At 44.2% G+C, this 21,433-nt stretch overlaps 1 protein-coding gene across 2 annotated transcripts in view; it reads left to right on the top strand.

The window, feature by feature from the left end:
* LOC111872005 (zinc finger protein 1) overlaps positions 1-21,433 on the top strand; it is a 972,125-nt gene that overhangs the window by 901,180 nt on the left and 49,512 nt on the right. For both annotated transcript variants that reach the window (XM_023865862.2, XM_023866703.2), the window contains one exon: positions 10,167-10,537. In XM_023865862.2, the coding sequence (XP_023721630.2) occupies positions 10,167-10,537 (371 nt within the window). The remainder of the gene's footprint in view (positions 1-10,166; positions 10,538-21,433) is intronic.

Here is a 21,433-nt window from a genome sequence, read left to right as displayed (position 1 = left end):
GAAGAGAAAATTCTTGATTCTACCGGGACTCGAACTCCGACCTCTCGGTTGTCCAGCATGTGGCCAGTCGTACCGACTGAGCTATCCCGGCTCCCTGTATTTGTGTCAAGTAAGGAAAAAATTAGGATTAGAAACTGTTACGCGTGCCCTTTATGAAATTTGCCCTTAGTGTTAAAAGTAACTTTGAAATGCACATTAATTTGAACCCAATTTGACTGTTGTCATTACACAAGGGGCATTATCTGCGCAAGTGTGTTTAACTCATTCAGTTGATACTGTTAGAACCTAGCATAGTTTTAAAATTAATTATTTGTAACGTCGGGATGAGATGGACAGAGCATGTAGCGCGAATGGGGCGAAGAGAAATGCATATAGGACATCGGTTGGAAAGCCAGGAGGAAAGAGACCACAAGGAAGACCAGGATGTAAGTGGGTGGAGAATATTAAAATGGAACTTAGATAGATATGGACTGGATTTATCTGGCTCAGGGTAGGAACCAGTGGAGGGCTCTTGTGAACACGGTAATGAACCGTCGGGTTCCGCAAAATGCTGGGACTTTCTTGTGTAGTTGCACAATTGACGATTTGCCAAGAAGGGCTCAGCTCCACGAGTGATGAGTTATTTCTAACGGCGCTAATATGTAAAGAAATTAGTTTATAAGTCTACATGTTATGTGTTACCCCAAAACCGTTCTTAAAATGTTTTAATACACTCTGGTTACTATATGTACCACCCACTTTAAAACATAGTGTTTGTGTATGTGTTTTGTATAATTTTCTCAATGGCTAGAATTTCCCAAGTAAGGAAACGAACATTTATGTTTTCTGTCAGGTGGGAAATGAATTGTGGGGCTACAGTTTGTTTAAAATTACGTTACCTGGGACACTACTTGATGGAGCCAGGCGACTAGCAAGACGCCCCTTTTAATAAGACTGCTCGGTGTGTAGGATTGTTGAAGGGTTGAAATAGGGGGTTCACAACAGATCATTGAAGGTCGCGGTGGAAGAGCAGGACTAGACTCACCCCTTATTACAATCATTAAATGAATTTGAGACTTCAAAGAATGAATCACCCTACATATCCGAAAGTTCGTCACTTCTTTCGGAGAATGTTATGTGTTTCTCACTGAAAAATTGTTGTAGTTCCCGTTGTAGAACAACCTGTTTCATTGATAGTTTGCGTCCAATAGCGAGTTACCTGGATGTAAATTGTAACCAGTAAGGGATGTCTCGCAGGTAAACAGGTCAGCCCCTCCTACGGGGGGCCTTTAGGGGCGGTGCTAAATGGACCACCTGACCAGGAGATCGATATTCTATACTCGTGTGTACGGCAGGAGTGGATTGTGAGGGGGAAGCATTCATTGTAATTCGGCGTTTCATCGACAGATGGCGAAGGTAATGCATTTAGTTAACGTGTTGAACTTCGGAACGCCAATATCAACGCGAATGAGATCCTAAAGGATGAGAATGAATGGTCCTGCATAACGTAAGAAGCAATAGTCGTATGTTTTAATGTAGTACGTTGAATTCGGAGCGAAGAATTGAAGAGAATAACGAAAATGAATATTTATGCATTTTCAAATCGGAACCATAAATTAAGGAAAGAAACAGACGTAAAAGTATGCAAGTAACATAACCTGAAAACTAGACTTGAGATTTAAATTCATAAGCACTCTGTTCATAAGCAACCTGTAAATCGTTTGGCCCTTAGTATCGAGGCCATGCTGCCGGATGGTACCATGACAGTAATAAAAGGATTTAAAATTGAGTAGCCGTGTGACCTAACCAAGGAAGTATCCAGGAATTTGCCAAGAGGCACCGTAATGATACGAAAAAGCTTAGGATTGTCGGCGCGTCTGCCGGTACCCCAACCGTGGATCTCCCGAATAGAGATTTATGGCATTACCTCTAGATCTACCATTCCGTGGTATTAATCAATATAGCGGAAGGATGTTAATAATGAAACTTAATGTTATGTGTTGAATTTAAATTGCATGTCATTCTCGTATTTTTCTTTGGCCTTTATGGATTTAGGCCGTCTGGTCTATTCTAGTTATGCGTTTTTGAATTTTAAATTTCCGAGACACTTAGTACGACTCGCAAGATTTCAGTACCTACACAGAACAGCACATACAGAGAATAAATGTGGTCATGCATCCATGTCCCGAATGGGTTCGAACCTAAAATCCCAACAATCGAACGATGGAAGACAGTACAGTACTCTGTGCCTATGTGATGGGCCTTGTGTGCGTTCGGAATTTGTCTTCAAGGTTATGGATGGTAGTGTAATGATACCATTCATTTATGCTCTGTATATAGAGGAAAGCAGGATATGTCAAATAGCCTGCTCGGAAAGAAACAGTATTTGTTTATTCACCGCGTATTGCCATTTTTATTCTGTGGTAATAGCATCTTGAAATGTCTATGCTACGTAGACAGTAGTTTTTCATACTGCCGGGCGATGGCGCCAGTAACTGGATATCACTACCCTCTACCGGCGAAACTCCGAAACATAATTTCAAGAAGCGGCGAAACGAAGTTTATCAAATACAAAGAAAAAAAAAGCTATTTATGGGAAGGAAGTTCAGTGGTTTATCAGAATAATTATTTTAAAACAGACATGACGCAGTTATGCATAGAGTAGTATTTTATATCTTGACCTATAAGTAGGCATATATATCAGAAGAATGTCGGAGAACTGTGATTCATTATGGGAACTCAGATCAATAATGAACGCTGCTGTCAGTCATCTTGTTTTTCATGACGGCATCTGAGGAAATAAGCGAGTCATTGGATATTTCCGCTGTAGCAGAACTATGAAAGTTCCCTCATTTTTTATAGGTCCTCTTTTGTACGTGCTTTCCTGGAAGTCCCCGTGATGTTGGTAGTTGTGGGATCCGTGGTCATTGGCTCTTACCTCAACGGATACGCACTAGCAATTGTTCATAGCGGAGCCTTATGACACATCGTGCGGTCTACCACTTTTCATGGAAACCTTTTCCTCGCTAGCATATTTGTGCCGTGATGTGCTCCAGTTTAACCCCTCCTTCCCTTCCACCCCTACCCGCTAGCCGTACCGCTCTCCTTCGTATCACCTGACCCTCTTCTAACCTATCTCGTGTTTCCTGTTTCTTACGAAACAAGGAGTTTCAGTTTCGAGAAATCAGCAGACTATGTGGAAGGCTTCGTGTAAAACAGACATAACGCACCTTTCGTTGGTGACGATTTAGAAGTGCATCCGGGCCTAGTTACGTATGAAAGCTTACGTGCCTGTGCCCCACGCCCTGGCTTCGACTGTGATCTAGCCCGTTGCCTTATCGCTATACCGACTGAGCTCTCCCGACGACGACGACGAAAACAACAACAATAATAATAATAATAATAATAATAATAATAATGGGAGACAGGATATCCTAGTCTCACATAGCGGCAGGATGTGGACTGAAAGGCCGGTGTTCGATTCCCGGCAGAGGCAAGAAAATTGCTCTCCTCCAAAGCGTCTAGACCGGCTTTGGGGACCACCCAACCTCCCATCCAATGGATACTGGATGTAAATCGGCCGGAGCGTGAAAGTAACCTTTCAATTCCATCCAGTGTCAAGGTCAAGACCGGTAGAGCTATACTCACACTTCCCATACGTCATCATGGCGTGGTGCGTAATCAATTAATTACAGGGTTACCTTAATCAGTACCGGTACCATAATAATAATCTGTAGCGATTATCTACGTACTGTGCCCCCCCCCTCAAGTCCTGTGAAACCGCACCGCACTTATTCCTGTCCGAATGAACACTACCTGCGAGGAAAGTCAGGCATTTAACCACTCCCCCTGAATGCTAGGAGAAAATAAAAATTGTATAAAGGACGCAAATTCCAAACTGTAACACAAAAAGTAATGTGGAACCATTTGTGTTTCACTGTAGAGACCCAGCACATAAGAAAGGTCCGTAAATATATGCTATGTAAATCACCTTAGTTCCGCCGCCATGCATAAAGGCCGGACTATGTAAAGTAACGTTTCTTTGCTGCACTGTAATTACCTATAATTCTGCCATCTAACGGAGGTTTATTCAACTTCTAAGCGTGTATTCGTTGATGAGGATGTGTCTACATGTCTATGTAAACAGTGGAAGAGTTTTGTTTCTTTATTAAAAATCTTAGTTCTTGCGTTTCTACCTTCTGTCTAATCAAGTTTCAAGATGGCACGCCGTAATAGGAAAAGTTTGCAAGACGATGAAATTATGCAAGAATTACATGGAGATCGGTTGTCAAGTGCTCTGTGAAAGTGTTAAATGTAGTAATGATGCTGGTGGCGACGATTTTGGACCCCCAGCGTCACAGAAAGGCAGAGAAAGGGCGAGGATAGAGGTGAGTGAGTCAGATGTAGACGATGTTGTTGATTTGACTAAAATGATGATTTAAGAACTTTAGAACAGTATTTAGGCAACACCGGTCTCACATTAACACCTGATGATCCTACCAGTACATCTGAAGTAGTGAACCGCTTTCTTGAAAATGTTTTTTTTTATTGTAGAAAATCAAATTTATACCATGCTGAACATGCAGACAAGCACAAGAACTCCTCAAAGAGCATGGAAAGATGTTAATTACAGACATGAAGTTCCTTGTAATAATCATTTTGATGGGCCATGTCAAGAAGATAAAACTATAGATTATTGGAGCACAAACAAATTAATTGATACACCAATTTTGGTAAGCTAATGAGCAGAAAAAGATGAAGCAAATTTAGAATTTTTGGCCTTACAGTGAATTCCACCCTGGATGATGAAGCAGACTATACAAATTCAGGCAACCCAGTTGTAAAACTCAGGAAACGCAACAAAACACCACAAAAGCCATCACTTGAAGCGATGATCCCATGGAAAGGGCGCCTCATGGCTGCAGTAAGTGCAAAACAGTACCAAGTTACACGCTGCGAGCTTCACACGGCTGTGAAAGCGGATATTATCGTCTTTTCGAATGTGACGACGTGCAGGCTGATAACGTATTTACCGACATTTCGGAGGGACTTGTGGCTCCTACCATGGAAATGGGAGTAGCAGATTCCTCCGAAACGTTGGTGCAGCAGCTTTGTAGAGTAAGGACCAGTATCTGCAACAGCAAGGTTACCAAGAACGCGAAGATACGTTGATTTTGTATGGGCCATATCTAACACAAAACATCGACCTCTTTGCGTGTTATTTTCCTGTATGACGTCACTTCATTATGACCTTGCGATCTGTGTGCCCTCTTGGGTTTGAGTTTCTCACTTTGGTGACTGTGGAGAGTATTGTGTTCTGAGATGATATAATGCCGTCTAGAATATTAGAATTTTACGGACATTTCGTAAGTAAGTACTGCTTCCATCTTCGGGGAACATTTATTGAGTACGTTCTTCCGAAACGTTGCATGCTCAGACCATCAAGGTGACGTACTACGTACTTCCTAAACGACGGTAAACGTCTAGCAGACTACACAGCGTTACTTCCCATATAGGGTTCAGCAGCACCCGAAAGCAAAAACCGTTGTACTACATCTGCACTGACTGGACGCTTTACCTGGGTCCTGGTCGTCCCTTCATACTAGAACTCTAAATTTTCAGCATCATGTCTAAGTACTATTTGTCTTATCCCTCCATGACGCTATTAATTACCTGTAAAATGAAGATAGGTAAAGCTATCCCTGTGACCATAAGGTTATGAGACGTCCAGTCTCCCACATTTTCTGCACAATAGGCTCACAGATGTCGGGGAGGTCAGCCTTACGCGCCGGCCGCTGTTTACCCCCCAGGAAGAATCCTGGTACTCATTTCTCTTAGAGGCTGAGTCGACCCCAGGGCCATATTGCGGCTACGAGGATTAGGTAAATTGAAAAGAATCCAGTAACTTAATCCGGAATCGAACCCGCGACATTCTGGCTTGTAGCATAGTGCCTCAACCAACTACGCTACGGTTAATTACCTGTACGAAGAAAAAAGAGGCATTTAAGAAGCGCGATGAAATGAACAACCCAAGCTGTAAGGCAGATGTTTGTGCTTGATATCCGTTATCATTTCGCAGGCAGTATTTACATTTGAAACCACAGAGCAAGAAGTTGTGATGCTCTTTGTGCAAACAGGATTTACGTAGAGTTCAAACCTATACAGAGCTGTAAGTTGTCACTTATCTCTTGTGGTTTTGTTTAAAAATTAAACCGGATTCTCAGTTTTCATCTGAGCCCATCAAGTGTTAAGTCATGTTTTGCAATAAACACTCCTACTTACCGCGACATTCTGTGACTTCGCTGTTAGTAACCATGTGTCTCTTTTTAAAGCACGGTGAATTGCTCCATGTATGACTTGAGTTGACGTAAGGTAAAATTTGCGTTTGCCAACAGCACCCGAGATAGAGAGTTAGTCCGTATAGCGACTAGGTTACAGATTGGACGACCCATGAATCGGTGTTCGTTTCCCGGGAGAGCCGTAAGATTTTTCCATTCTCCATACCTTTTAGACCGGCTCTGGGGCCCTCCCAGGGATATTGTGAATAAAGCGGCAGGGGCGTGGAACTGACCTTTCTTTCTCCTGCTGATGATGGTAACGCGTGAAATTGTACTATACATCCACGCCTGTTGTTAACACGGTAATGAACCTTTGGGTTCCGTAAAATTCGGGGGTATTTCTTGAGTAGCTGTGCGACCGGCGGTTTGTCAAGAAGATGTTAGTGGCCGTCCCAACGCTCACGGTTTCCCACCGTGGCGGCTCGGGTTCGAGCCCATGTCAGGTAATGTGGGATTTGTGGTGGACAAAGTGGCACTACTTAGGTTTCCCATGCCAATTCGCATTCCACCGACTGCTCCACAAACATCATCTACATCTGGGGCTGGTACAATAGGCCAAACAGTGGTCGCAGTACCAAGTGGACTCAGTCTCAGCCCATGAGAAAAAAAAAAGTTAAGGCCAAGTTTATACAGGTTGATGCTAAATTATCGGGCGCTGTCCGTGGCATATAAACGGAAACCGCGACAAGAATTTAGAATCGTCCTGTATAACGCACATAGGCGTTATCATTTATTCATCGAGCTGAACGTTTGTGGTAATCTTTGATTATTTTCTTCGGCCAGAAGTCCGGATTTCCTTAGGATTTCGTGGTTTTCCTCATACCCTCCAGGAAATGTCAGAAGGTCTGACTCAAATTAGGTCATGACCGCTTGCCCCTCTTTGCTTCCAAATTCACTGATCATCCTTTGACGCCGTATATTCCGAGCTGCTGACATCGTAAATAAAATGGAAGAATGTCACTGTATTCCATACCCAGTACTATGCTCCTCTGTTCACCTGTTAGATGACGATATTTCACTGTGTCTGCCTGTAGATATAATCTCCTTGTGACCGTTTGGCGTTAATATTTGTTGTAATTAACATCATGAAAAATCTATTGAGAATGTTGAATAGTAAGGTTACAGGAAACTAGAACTTGTATCAAACATATGTGAAACTAATATATCGTCTGAGCGATATTTTTGAAACTAAATTTAAGAATGAAATTACTTCTTTAATGCAAAATCTGTGTTTGTTTTTTGCTGCATAAATGTTTAATTGACCGAAGAGAGAGGAAGTGACAGGATGTTGGAGAAAACTGCATAGTGAGGAGCTTCATAACTTGTACCCTTCGCCAGGTTTAATTAGAATGATCCAAGTCAAGGTGGATGAGGTGGGCAGGGCGTGTAACACGAATGGGGGAGAAATGGAATGCTTATAGGATATTGGTGGGAAAGCCAGAAGAAAAGAGACCACAAGGAAAACCAAGGCGTAGGTGGGTGGACAGTATTGGAATGCATCTTAGAGAGATAGGATGGGATGGTATGGATTCGATAGATCTGGCTCAGGATAGGGACCAGTTGAGGGCTCTTGTGAACACGGTAAGGAACTTAGGGTTCCATAAAATGCTGGGAAATTCTTGAATAGCTGCAGATTTGGTTTCTCCTCAAGAAGGGCTCAGCTCCATAAGTAAGTAAATGTTTAATTGTAGGTCGAACCTTTGATAAGCCCAGACATTGTTCATCTTCTGCTGAAATGAGACGATTTCTGTCTTTGCTCGTGATGTTTTTAAACAAGAAGTTTGCTCACAGATGTAAGAAGTCACAAACTGCAGCCATATGTGTATTGTTTTCCTGTGAATTGCAGGATATTTTTGTTTCACAGAAATCCAGAACTTGTCCAGGGATAGGTCAGTAAATCTCATGATGAGCGCACGATCAGACTGCTTCCTCTTCTGTTAAAGTGAAGTTCTCAAGTTCTCAGGCTGAGAAGCTGAGTCAGATCAAAGGCTCTTCACACAGCCTTACACTTGTGTTGGAAGGGAAATTATAAATTATATTTAATTTTGCTCCGCAGTTCCTGAGGTGGTTTCCAATAAGACTCGAAACTTGCTGATATGCTTCTTCACCCCCAAGCCCCAGCAGCAGTGGGAGCATTTCAAGGTTTCATTTCACAACATCCCTCCCCCCACCAAGATTCAATTTCTATTTAAATCCCAGAATCTTGTCACTTGAAGTCAAAAACATTTTCTCCTGAGCCTTACAGAGACTCGTTCAACTGGTTCATGTGATGCAAAACATCTAAGTAGGCTAGTTCATCCAGCCATTCTTCTCTTTCAAAGCTCTTTGCGTAATCATCTGGCCTACTGTTCTCTTGGAAGTAATTTTGTAATTCAGCTTTCAACTCACACTGTGGACACCGCGTCCTCCGGTAGGACACCAGGTTTCTATATATAACAGCAGATTTATGTGTTGTTTGTCCACGTTTTCACACTTCTTTTAACGTTCCGGAGTGAACTGCTCTTTGTTTCATAAAATTAACCATTTTGCAGCATCATCCACAACTGTCTTCATTTCATCNCTTACACATTTCTCCCACAGACATTTTGTTTCCAGATATGAAAAAAAAATCCGTGGCTTGCAGTCCGCAGGTGAACTATACCGACTGAGCGACCGCCGCTTGTCGGCGAAGTTGGTGCCAACTTTTGTGGATAGAGGGTGTCACGTGGTCAGTGCAACGGATTCTCACGGCCGTTAATCTCGTTTTCCTAGACCGGAGCCGCTATTTCCTTGAAATAGCTCCTCAATTATCCTCACGAGGCTGAGTGAACCCAGTTCCAGACCCACTAATTAGAAAATATGCTAGCGCTGGGAATCGAAGCCGGGACCTCTGAATCTGTAGACAATGTAGACAATCTGTAGAACTTTGACAATTAGACCACAGAGGCGGTCGTCCAGATATGAAAACACGACATTATATATACTTTCCCTTAATATTAAACATTAAAATTAGGCGAAGTGTATAAAATAGACTGCAGATGGCTTGATCTTGGTGTGCCCGTCATGATAGATTATGTTGTTGTTTCGTCGGTGTTACGTATCTGGCAGATAGAAGCGATACGTGTATGTCTGTATTATGGGTGTTTTGATGTTGGTGACTATGACGAATGCCGTCTTCTCGGATGTGACGACGTGCAGATCTTGTGAGAACCGACGTTTCGGAGGAGCCTATCGTAGACTGCAGAAACATGCTAGCGCTGGTTCCTCGCTCGCGGAATTTGCTACGCTGAAGATGGAGGCTATACGTTTCACCGAAACGTCGGTTCGCGTCACGTCCCAGAAGACGGCGTTCTTTCGGTTCTGAATAGTTTTGCATACTGTGGGTGTAGAGTAGCGGTGGCTTTGTGTGTTTAATTAATATTAGTTTTATTTACTGAAAAACTGTTGTGTTGACGGCCACGTTTGTACAGTTTTTTTATTGCTAGTGGGGTGGTACCAAGTCCCTTGTACTGCGGCCACTTCTGGCCTATTGTACCAGCCCCAGATGATAGGTGAGGGTGATTGTGGAGCAATTGGTGGAATGAAGATTGGCAGGGAAAACCGAACTACTCGGAGAAAACCTGCCCCAGCCCCACTTTGTCTACCACAAATCCCACTTGACCAGACCTGGGATAGAACCCGGGCCGCCGCGGTGGGAAGCCAGTGACTAACTGCTTGAGCTATGGCACGGCCCTGCGTTTGTACCGTTAGTAGAGTAAGATTTGCCTGTAGCGAACCCATTTCTTGTGTCGTCATGTAGAAGTCCATCAGCATTCGTTCACCGCATGGGTGCAGAAGTAGCATGCAACTGACGTGCGTGTTTGTCCACAGTACCGCTGCCAGCTGCCGGCCTGGGTAAAGCCATCTCGCCAGGATCTGGCGTTGACGGTGTCGGCGGAGGGGCTGGGGGCGCCGGGACTCCAGGAATAGGGACCGACTACTTCATCAAATGCCCACAGTGCCACAAAGGTTACCCAGGATTTCAAGCGCTGAAGGAGCATGTGGAGTCAAGCCATCCGCCCCCATCACATCTCGGGGGTGGTGATGATGTCGTGTCCCAACCCACGTCACCAGTCGGTTCTCCTGCCCCGAACAGCTCGGCTCCAGGCGTCGGGTATGCTTGTTCCCAGTGTAACACTAGTTTCCTGCATAAAGATCAGCTGGAGCAACATGAATTGGTCCATTCTCCAAACGCCCAGGTGGTGAGTATTGACGTCCTGATTAATGCCTTACTCGAGAAGAGTGGTTCTGTAATGCTTTCATGCACATTTATCCTTATCCGCACTGTCTGTCATACCAACATTTTCTCAATAATATACCAAATGATTATAGATGTGGGCATAAAAATCAGAATATACAAAACTTTAATTTTGCCTGTTGTTCTGTATGGGTGTGAAACTTGGTCTCTGACATTAAGGGACGAACAAAGGCTGAGGGTGTTTGAGAACAGGGCGTTGAGGAGAATATTTGGACCGAAGAGAGATGAAGTGACAGGAGGTTGGAGAAAACTGCACAGTGAGGAGTTTAATAACTTGTACTCTTCTCCAAGTATAATTAGAATTATCAAGTCAAGGAGGATGAGGTGGGCAGGGCATGTAGCACGAATAGGGGGACAAGGAATGCGTATAGGATATTGGTGGGAAAGCCAGAAGGAAAGAGACCACTGGGAAGACCAAGGCGTAGGTGGGTGGACAGTATTAGAATGGATCTTAGAGAGATAGGATGGGATGGTATGGATTGGATAGATCTGGCTCAGGATAGGGACCAGTGGAGGGCTGTTGTGAACACGGTAATGAAACTTCGGGTTCCATAAAATGCTGGGAAATTCTTGAGTAGCTGCAGAATTGGCGGCTCCTCCAGAAGGGCTCAGCTTCATAAGTAAGTAAGTAAGTAAGTAAGTAAGTAAGAAAGTGAGTAAGTGTGAGACTAAATTACATGGCACAACAACATGAGATGGGTCTATTGCACGAGTTCTTGTTGACGTGGGTGATAATAGCCCGAGTAACGATCATTCGTAAAATGATAATTGCCAGGGTAGTAATAACCTGCTCGACGTGAAACCCGTTGCATTGACAATTTTTATCCAAAACTGAAAATCGAACGGGTGTCACTGCCGTGCGAAGCATGTGACTATCGACCCAGCTGTACAGCGCTTTCCGTGCTACGAACGACATAAAATCCGGTATTATCAGTGTAGTTAGTTAGTTATTAGAGAGGTTGGGTTTCCCCATGCACTGAGACCTGTATTGGTCCATTGTGCTTCCCTCTATGATTTCTACCAGTCTCTATATCCTACCGGTACTGGTGCTTACCATCAGTCCCGCCCAGCCAGCGAGACCGGCTCTACTAGCTGAGAGGTATCTATAATGCTTCCCCCATCTACAAGAGGTATTAGAGACTGCTTTTGGGCGGGAAACGTCCGTTAATTTGGCTCAGTGACCTCCTTTGGAGATATGAGGTTCTTTTACGTGACGTAAAGCTACGACACGGGACCCACGGCTTAAAGTCCCTCCCGGAGGACTTGTTCCCTGAATTTTTCCGCCCTTAAAAATTTGACGACCTCCGCCGGGTATTTGAACCCGCGTACTACGAGTCATGAGGTGGGAACGTTACCTCTAGACTACGGAGGCCGCTTATTATTAGTGTAAATGAAACACTTCTGCCATATGGACTCCTCCCAGCGCAATCGTCTCTGTGGAAACGTGCTCCAACAGTTCTGCACCAATGCAATGGATTCACATGTCACATTGCTCCCTCCTTAAGGCGCCAGGTCCCGAATAGCCTAACGGTGTTCGAATCCCACTCACGGCATGGATATCGGTATGCGTTTGTTTTGTGTTGTTCTCTGTGTAGCTAGCGGCCTTGCTACAAGCTGATCCCCCGTCCAAGGAGTCCTACTGACTGTGTATAGGATTAAGAAACTGCAAAAGGTCCAACAGAGGACTGTAGAGCTATTAACAGACATGAGTAAATGTTTACCAGCATTTCGGAGGAACCTGCCACCTCATTTTCCTATTACTTACTTGAAGACTGAAGCGGCACTTTCTTCCACATAGAAGCTGTAGGTTTGTCTAGAAGTAAAGACAGAGAAATCTAAGAATCTGTTGCTGTCTCATCAGACTGCACAGCCATACAATGAAATAAAGACAGCTAATGGATCCTTTGAAAATGTGGCACATGAACTGAGGGTGCTAGGGAGTATATTTGGACAGAAGAGAGATGAAGTGACGAGAGTCTGGAGAAAACTGCTTAATGAGGAGTTTCATAACTTGTACTCTTTGCCAGAATGTTCAGATAAAGCTGAATATTTTGGAAAGCCGGATGGAAAGAGACCACTAGGAAGACGACGTTAAGTGGGAGAATATTATTAAAATGGATCTTAAGAGAACTAGGATGGAGGTAGTACAGACTCGATTTATCTGACTCAAGGTAGGGACCATTGGCAAACTCTTGTGAACACGGTAATGAATCATGGAGTTATATTTCACGCTTGTGAACAAAGGATTTGATATTGGTTTTAGCACAGAAACCTTTGGAAACATTTTCAGTGTGTTGCACCGTGAAACCTACATTGAAACAAGTTCATATGAACAAGTTGGGAAACAGCAAAGCAAACAGTGTTTAATGTGCTGTTTAATTAGTATTTTCGCTACCCAAACAGTAGTTGAAGTATCAATTTTGAACTGTATTTGCTGTGGAAACATTTCCCTAGGGACTGAACGATTGTGATCCGTAAGTTAATATTTTCGGTTCGTAGAACATGGTGTGCCGATCACAGTGACTGCGCGGTCTAAGGCATGAACCGACTTCGCCCCCTCGACCACTGGGATCGTCGGTTCGTATTCCGCTCATGGCATGGGTGTCTGCGTGTGTGTAACCTGTTGTCCATCCACCTATGTCTTGGTCTTCCTAGTGGTGTCTTTCCTTCTGGCTTTGCATTCTAGTTCTCATCTGTTCTACATACCCTGTCGATCTCATCCTCCTTGACTTGATCACTGTAATTGTACTTGGAGAAGAGTACAAGTTATGACGCTCCTCCTCGTGCAGTTTTCTCCAACCTCCTGTGAGTTCATATTTCTTCGGCCCGAATATTCTCCTCAACACCCTGTTTTCAAACACCTTCAGTCTGTGTTCCTCCCTTAATGTCAGAGACCAAGTTTCACACCCATACAGAACCACAGGCAAAATTATAGTTCTGTATATTGTAATTTTTATGTATATAGACAGCAGACGGGAAGGCAAAAGGTTCTGGACTGTGAATAATAGGAAGCATTAGCCGAGTTCAGTCTCCTCTTAATTTCCTCCTGAATCAGGTTTTGATTTGTTATAGTCGTTAGCAAATATCTGAGCTGTGCCACATTTTCAAAACATCTGTTTCCTATCTTTATGTTATGATTTCCCTGCCAATTAGTGGCCGCCGTGCCGAGTGGGCCCAGTTGGACTCCACCCCCACTAACCGAATTTTTAGTGTTACTTGGTCCATTCGTCTGTTTGTTTCTAAGGAAGAAGCAGTACATTAAGGAGATGTTTCATTCACCCAGAAAGGTTAAACGTTAAGGATGTGTCTTTGAGGCCATTTGCTGCTTCTTGTGCCGCATTTGAGCTTCAGCTTTATGTCCTCATGGCTACGGTCTGTATATTCACTGCACTTCAATAATATTTTCAGAGGCAGCAAAATAACATATGTGAATATGGAGAGCTTCTGGAAGCTAATTGACAAAACATAACTCATTTGATAGGTCAGCCCGCCATTCTGCTGTCATTAACAGTTTCAGAACTTGAGTCACAATAAGGCGGCACTCATGCCTGCTCCCACCCCTCGCGCTAACGCAAGAGAGACAGAAAAGGTTCATATATTAGGTCAATTTTTTGGTCGCATCCATTTCTATTTCGTCATATCTAAATTTATCATCCTGCAGACGCTGTTGCCTGCCTGCCTGCTTGCCCGACTGTATTTCTATTTTTTTTTTTTTTTCAGTTATTACTGTTGCTTCTGTGAGCATGTTTGTACAGTGGGATGCCGAACTGTTTCTGACCATACATGAACACTGTTCGTTGTAATGCGAATACATGTGTTCGGTAAACATACCTTTGAGTGTCTTTTAAACACAGCGATCCGGAAACTGGGATTGTTTCCTACCTTGTGAGGCACGTTTTACGGAATTTTGCTTCAGTTTATTCGATTTTTCCCATTTATCTCAAAGCAGCGGAACATGAAGACGTGAAAACATTTCAGTCGAAATCTTAAACAGAATATGTACCGTTAATAATCTTTTTATGGGTTACGCGGTAGCATAGATGGTTGAGGTACTATGCTACAAGTCGGAAGGTGGCGAGTTCGATTCTCGATGAGGTAGCTTTTGTTCAGTTGAACTAATCCTTCCAGCCGCTCTATGGTCATGGGATCGACTCAGCCTCTAAGAGAAATGAGTACCAGGAATCTTCCTGTGGGGTAAAAGATGGCCGGCGCGTATGGCTAACAACCTCACCGTCATCTCTGAGCCGAATGTCTAGAGAAAATGTGGGAACCCCAACGTCTCACAGCCCTATGGGCCTTCACGGCCTGTTACAGGGTAGCTTTACCTTTCTTTTTACCTTTATTAACTAAATGTTTCGACGTATGAGGTAATCATCAGGTGTTTTGAAATCATAAATCATAAACGAGGATACTGCTTTGCTTCCGTATCGTGGTTTTTGGTAGCTGCTATGCAGCCCATTCTGAGCGCATGTGTATACGAAGTGACGGGTTCTGCTTGTGTGTTATGCTGCGCGTCCCTCTTAACGAGAGGACTGTTGATCCTGTCGAGTTCTGAACCCGATTTGCCCTCTTAACAAAACTTTATGCCTTGCGATAAAGGAGATTAACCCTTTAGAGTGTGATCACCTCAGTGTTAATTAGAGACCAAACACGAATAAATATGAAACAATCGTTTACGAATTTCGGGCCGCGACATAGCTCAAGCGTTTAGTCGCTGGCTTCCCACCGCGGCGGCCCGGGTTTGATCCCGGGTCTGGTCAAGTAGGATTTGTGGTGGACAAAGTGGCGCTGGGGCAGGTTTTCTCTGAGTACTTCGGTTTCCCCTGCCAATCTTCATTCCACCAATTGCTCCACAATCACCCTCACCTATCATCTGGGGCTGGTACAATAGGCCAGAAGTGGCCGCAGTCAGCCAGTAAGTGTTGGTGTCAAGCCCCACCTGGGGCTCATGACCAGATATTTATTACTGTTTGGCATTTACGGTCTTGTTTTTGTGGGGCGCCCTCTCTGACGAGTGGACGGGTCTGCCTTTCGTATATGCTGCTGGCCCTTGCCAGCGCCGTCGCGACCATATTTTACTGTCTCAGATCTGAGATCCCTTTTCGTCGCTTCCTACGACTCGCAGGGTCACGGCACTCGCTTCGGCGGTACATACACTAAACCGAACCCTTACTGTCAGCTCTTATATAACACACTCGGCACGGACCGCACAGAAAACATCTATTCCAGCTGTTATATTGTTGAATGCGATCTTGTTATGGTCATTACATAGTAACGGCCTTTGTTACATAGCGGATATCTAGCAACGGCCATGCGATTGCAGTATATTTAGCGATGGTTGCCTAGCAACGCGTCTACATTCAAAATAGATATTGAAAGCGTCATAAAGCAACACGAGAAAGAATCAAGTGCCATTTCTTTGTAATGGACATGTAGGAACTGCATTTTTAGATTCAGTATTTAAGAACTTCATTACTTCAAAGGTTTAAATCATTGATTACATTTCTTTGAATTTATTTAATGTGAAGTAGACTTATCGAGATGGCTTTGTGAGTGTGGAACAAAATAAGCTTTGGAGACAAGTTGTGACACCTTTCCTTCTTACAAGCCAGCCGAATTCTGTATGGTGAGACTAATAGGAACCATGAAGCAATTCTGTCATCATTTAATGATCTGTTCTGTTCGAAATTCACTTTAATACAGTTTCAGAACACGGCATGTTCCCCACATCTAGTCCGAACCTCAAGTTTCACTTCGTTCCCATATTCTTGGAGCCGCGGTAGTTCGGTCGTTATAGCTACAGGCTACAAGACATTGTCTTTCCTCGGGAGCTGCCAGCCGGGCCGCTGTTGGCGACGGAGCTCATTTCCCCGGCGCTAAACCCCCTGGGACGTGTATGTGTCAACTCAATTCCATGTAGTACTGAGGGCAGGAACAGTGACTCTATACGCTCCACCCCCCATACTCTTATTTACGTGATATAGTCATGAAGTTCGTAGAATGTAGTTTTATCGCATCATATTACAAGGTATTCACACACAGATCCACTTCGGCCCTCAGGCCTCCCATACACACAGTTTGGCCTTCTGATCGACCTTACAGGCAAAACTGTGACAGTTTACCCCCTCCCTTTCCTCCCCATACACGCGCAGATAAGGCGGCAGGCTTCATGCCACAATCACGGTCTTCCAGCCTATAATGTTGAGTCACACACGTCACGTGCTACGGTCCTGCAGGCAGAACTGACGGACTGACGGGTTTCCCATAGGCCAACAGTCCAAACGATTGGCCGGCCGGCCGCACCACACACGTTGCCTTTCAGTCTTCAACTGTGCAGGCCGAACTGGAGGCCAAACTGTGTGTGTATGGGGGCCCTTAGAGTAGTTGCCGTTGGCCGCTATGCAAGTCTGCCAACGTTGATATAGCTGTCGAAAACATTGCTGAAACATCATCATCATCATCAGTAATCTGTCAAGACGACAGGTCCACAGTCTCTTCCAAAACAATTCCTCCACTTAATGCGATCTAGANCGTTTTCTTATTTCGTGTAGGATATTCCTCTGCTCACTGACTCTAATTAACACTTCTTCATTTCTCACATAATCGGTCCAACTGATCTTCTCCATCCTTCTCCAACACCACATTTCGAAACTTTCCAGATGTTTCTGATCTACTGCCCTAAGTGTCCATGTTTCAGCCCCAAATGCTCCAAATGTAAAATTTCACTAGTTTCTTCCTCAAATTTAAGTCCAATTTGCTGGTAAAAAGATTCTTCTTCTTGCTAAATGCAGCTTTTGCCATGGCAGTCCTGGATTTAATTTCACTAGTACACCTTCCATCATCTGTTAACAAGCTACCCAAATATTTAAAACATTTCACATTCTCCGGTTGTTTTTGGTCTATCTTTATTGTGACTGGGGTTGGTTGTCTCGAAATTTTCATTACTTTTGTTTTCTCCACATTCATTTTCATGCCATAGCACCTTCCAATTTCAATTAGTCTATCAATCATGCCCTGTAGCACAGTTTCTTCCTTATTAGCAGTAAATTCCCGTACGGCGCTTTGCGGCCATTCCACAAACTTATTGACTGTGGCAGTACAATTGTTAATGTGTGAAGGTGTTTCGTATTGTCCGTGTAGTCATGGTCGGCACGTACAGCTTTGGTTCATTAAATACCGCCGTAAGTCGGAAATCGAAATACAGAAATCGATGGGCATGAACCGGAGAACGTAATCATATCTACCAAAGGCCGGTTTCTCTGTGACAGTAAGATAGAAGAAATTTTGAAATTGTAATTGGACATCCCACGGTCTGAAAGGCATGTCGGAATGGTGGTTGCGTTTTTGATTCTGTTCTGCAACGTTCGACAATTCATGTTTATTACTATCTTTCATGTTTTACGTAGGAATTACAATTTGTGATAACTAAACATATTAAACCTTGAAGATGATTAATACCTTGAAGCACTACTGACTGATTGCTAAAGTGCTGGTGGCCCTCGCCAGCACACGGGTTCCATGTCCCTGTTTCACTCTCTGACGGCTCTGGGGGCCGTCTTCTTAACATTCACCTGAACTTCTGTGTCTGCAGTGTAAATGGAAATTCCTTTAGAGAAATAATCGGTTTGCCTTGGGAAGCACACGAAACACTTAAGTGCACTATGTGGCCGCGCCATAGCTCAAGCGGTTAGTCGCTGGCTTCCCATCGCTGCGGCCCGGGTTCGATCACGGGTCTGGTCAAGTGGGATTTGTGGTGGACAAAGTGGCGCTGGGTAAGGTTTTCTCCGAGTACTTCGGATTCCCCTGCCAATCTTCATTACACCAATTCTCCACAATCACCCTCACCTATCATCTGGGGCTGGTACAGTAGGCCAGATGTGGCCGCAGTACAAGGGACATAGCCCCACCCCACTAGCAATTAAAAAAATAAGCGCACTATGTGGAACAGATATCATAATTCAGGGAGCTTGAAGCAAAATGGCGATTTTCTTGAAAACAGAAAATGTTTGGACGTGTAAGTTACCATCTCGGCTTCATTTTCTGGAAGTCCCTTGTTAGAGTTTTAAGGAAGTTTGATGGTTGGCTTGAGGGAACTCAGCCATAAGCAAATGCTGAAATAGTTGCTTAAAAGACATCCTTCCACGTCCCTTACAATTCATCACAGTCTATAGCATTGCAACGTATTGGGTTGAAGTGTCGTTAAATAAACGAAAGATGAATTGTGCCTAAAAATGAAGAATTGCACGTGTAGCTCGTGCCTTTGGTTCACAGGGAGGTAAGGTAAAGGTAGAACTATCCATGTAACAGGCCGTGGAGGCCCATAGGGTTGTGAGACGTTGAGGCTTCCACATTTTTAGACAGTTCACAAATGATGGTGAGGTCAACCTTACTGGCCGGCCGCCCTTTAACCCCCAAGAAGATTCCTGGTACTCATTGAGGCTGAGTCGAACCCAGGGCCATAGTTCGGCTGGATGGATTAGGTAATTTGAAAAAATCCACCTCATTGGGACTTCCCGGCTTGTAGCGTATTGCTTCAACTACGCTACCGCGTGCCCCATTTTCAGGCACGACATAATGCATTATAAGTAGCGGGATAACAGTCAAGGTCGGTCTGTCTCCAGACACGTGCAGCGGATATGAGAAAGTGTTTTGCACTGTTTACTCTGCGAAATATTAGTTAGAATTTGTATCAGAAGTAGAGGGAGAGTTACTGTATTGTGTGAGATAGGGTACGAGCCCATGTTCTGGGGTCCGTAGATCTGAGTTTGCCCCAACAGTGGTCCTTGTGAGCGAAACATGCGAACATATGAATGTTGAAGGCTACGTACCAGTTGTGGCTGTCGGATGGATGGCAGTGCACAAGAAACGCGGCCTCTGCGTGAGAGAAACACAGCACATGGCAAAGCGTGTGAAACACTGCGTCGCCGTGGAAACCTTTACGAACTCCTTTCCACGTCAGATTGTTTGTCTTCTTGCTATTCCCACACTTCTGCTTGCTGTTTAGTTCATTCTACATAAGGATTCTATGTTAGGTAGTCATAGCCCTTTGTCAAGTCCTGTTTTGGACATTTGGTCTCATTCAGACCAAAATCGTCAGAGTAATTGAGTTATAATGCAGAGTAGAAGCGATAAAACAACGTGATTTCTTTGTTTTCTTCTTTCTTTATGCTGTTTCTCTTCCATCTTCCTCCGCTCTTTCTCTTAATTTTACTTTCCGTTCTCCTTTTCACAATGTTTCCCTTCCCCTCCTGTATTTCCTTGCTTAATATTCTAGATCTGGAAACTGTGTCTGTTGCATGTTCATGTCCCAGCTGGTCAGGTTCTGTATCGTTGTATTAAATACTGTTAGGTTCGGTACTGTGAAGAACAGTGTTATTTCTGTGACCTAAAAGTGATTATGAAATGTGTCTTCAGACTAGTGTTATAACAAATGAAGTGATTTTCATGAGGTGCGTGCCGTAGCGTAGTTGGTTGAGGCACTATGCTACAAGCCGGAAGGTCGCGGGTTCTAGTCCCGATGAGGTGGATTTTTTTCAATTGACCTGACCTGATCGTTTCAGTGGCACTATGGCCTTGGAGTCGACTCAGCCTCTAACAGAAATGAGTACCAGGAATCTTCCTAGTTGGTAAAGTGGGCAGGCACGTAAGGCTGACTACCTTATCGCCATCTGTGAGCCGATTGTGTAGATGACGTGGCAGCCTGGACGTCTCACAACCTTATAGGTCTTCACGGCCATTTTCAGGGATAGCTTTACCGTTCCTTAGTGATTTTCATGAAATGCGCGCGTTCTGCCTGATAGGCCCCACATACTTGAGTGGAGAGGTGAACTACGCGGCCCCTTCAGGAGGCACGATTTTAGGGGCCACAGATTTTACACCACCCCACTTTATTTTCGTTAAATGAAAATTAACTTGTGTCCGCATCGTGACTGTTATCCGACAGAAATCAGAACTTTCTATGGAGCAGTATAAGTAGAAGAAGAATCACTGCACCAGTGGCGGGTTTCGTCATGAGAATCTGGGAGAATTTGGGGTAGCAACTGTGACGAAGTTTGAGAACGTCTGTGGGTGTTAGCTGGGCAGGTTGTTTACACGTCCCGCTTTATTAACCTTAAAGGTCAAACTGTCCCTGTGTGTAACTAATTAAGCACGACGCCGTGAAGGCGTATAGGGGAGAGGATGTTTTCTTGACCTCGGCAATAGTTGGAAGTGAGTGGTTATCTTCACGCCCCGGTACCCTTTGGATAGGAGGCTGGGTGGGGCCCAGAGCCGGTCCGGACGACGTGGAGAGGAGAACACTCTTGCCTCCGACCCCTTGGTCTTTCAGCTCGTATCCAGTCGCTATCCTGGCTGTGCTTTATGAACTCAGGATGCCTGAAGATGTCCACCAGGGGAATATTTCAGTCCCGGCACTTCCAGGTAATCTTTATGTCTGTTGCATAATAGTCGCCACACTTGTGACAGATTTATGTTTACTTAAATGACGATAATTCGCTATGCACTTCCGGCAGAGTTTGCTGTGAAATTTGACGCAGTACGAAGTACGAGATATCCCCCCCACATGACCATACAAATGTTTGGGCTCTGTTCCATTTCCGTTCGCTCATGTTCGCCTCGGAACATTATTTAAAAGGCCCAGCGTTATAAGTGCCGACCGTTTTATTTGTTTAGTGACCATAAAACAGACAATATTCAGTTGAATCCCGTAAATACTGAAATTTCTCCCCATTCTTGGCAATTAGGCAACAGGCTATCACATAAATAGCAGTTGGCTATTTTGGAGTACGAAAGTTTAGGGGCACTGTGTTTAGGACGTTTCAGACAAGCTTCGTCTTCACAT

The sequence above is a fragment of the Cryptotermes secundus genome, unplaced genomic scaffold (assembly GCF_002891405.2).
Source record: "Cryptotermes secundus unplaced genomic scaffold, Csec_1.0 scaffold133, whole genome shotgun sequence".
Lineage (NCBI taxonomy): Eukaryota > Metazoa > Arthropoda > Insecta > Blattodea > Kalotermitidae > Cryptotermes > Cryptotermes secundus.
This window is presented reverse-complemented; position numbering and strand designations above follow the sequence as displayed.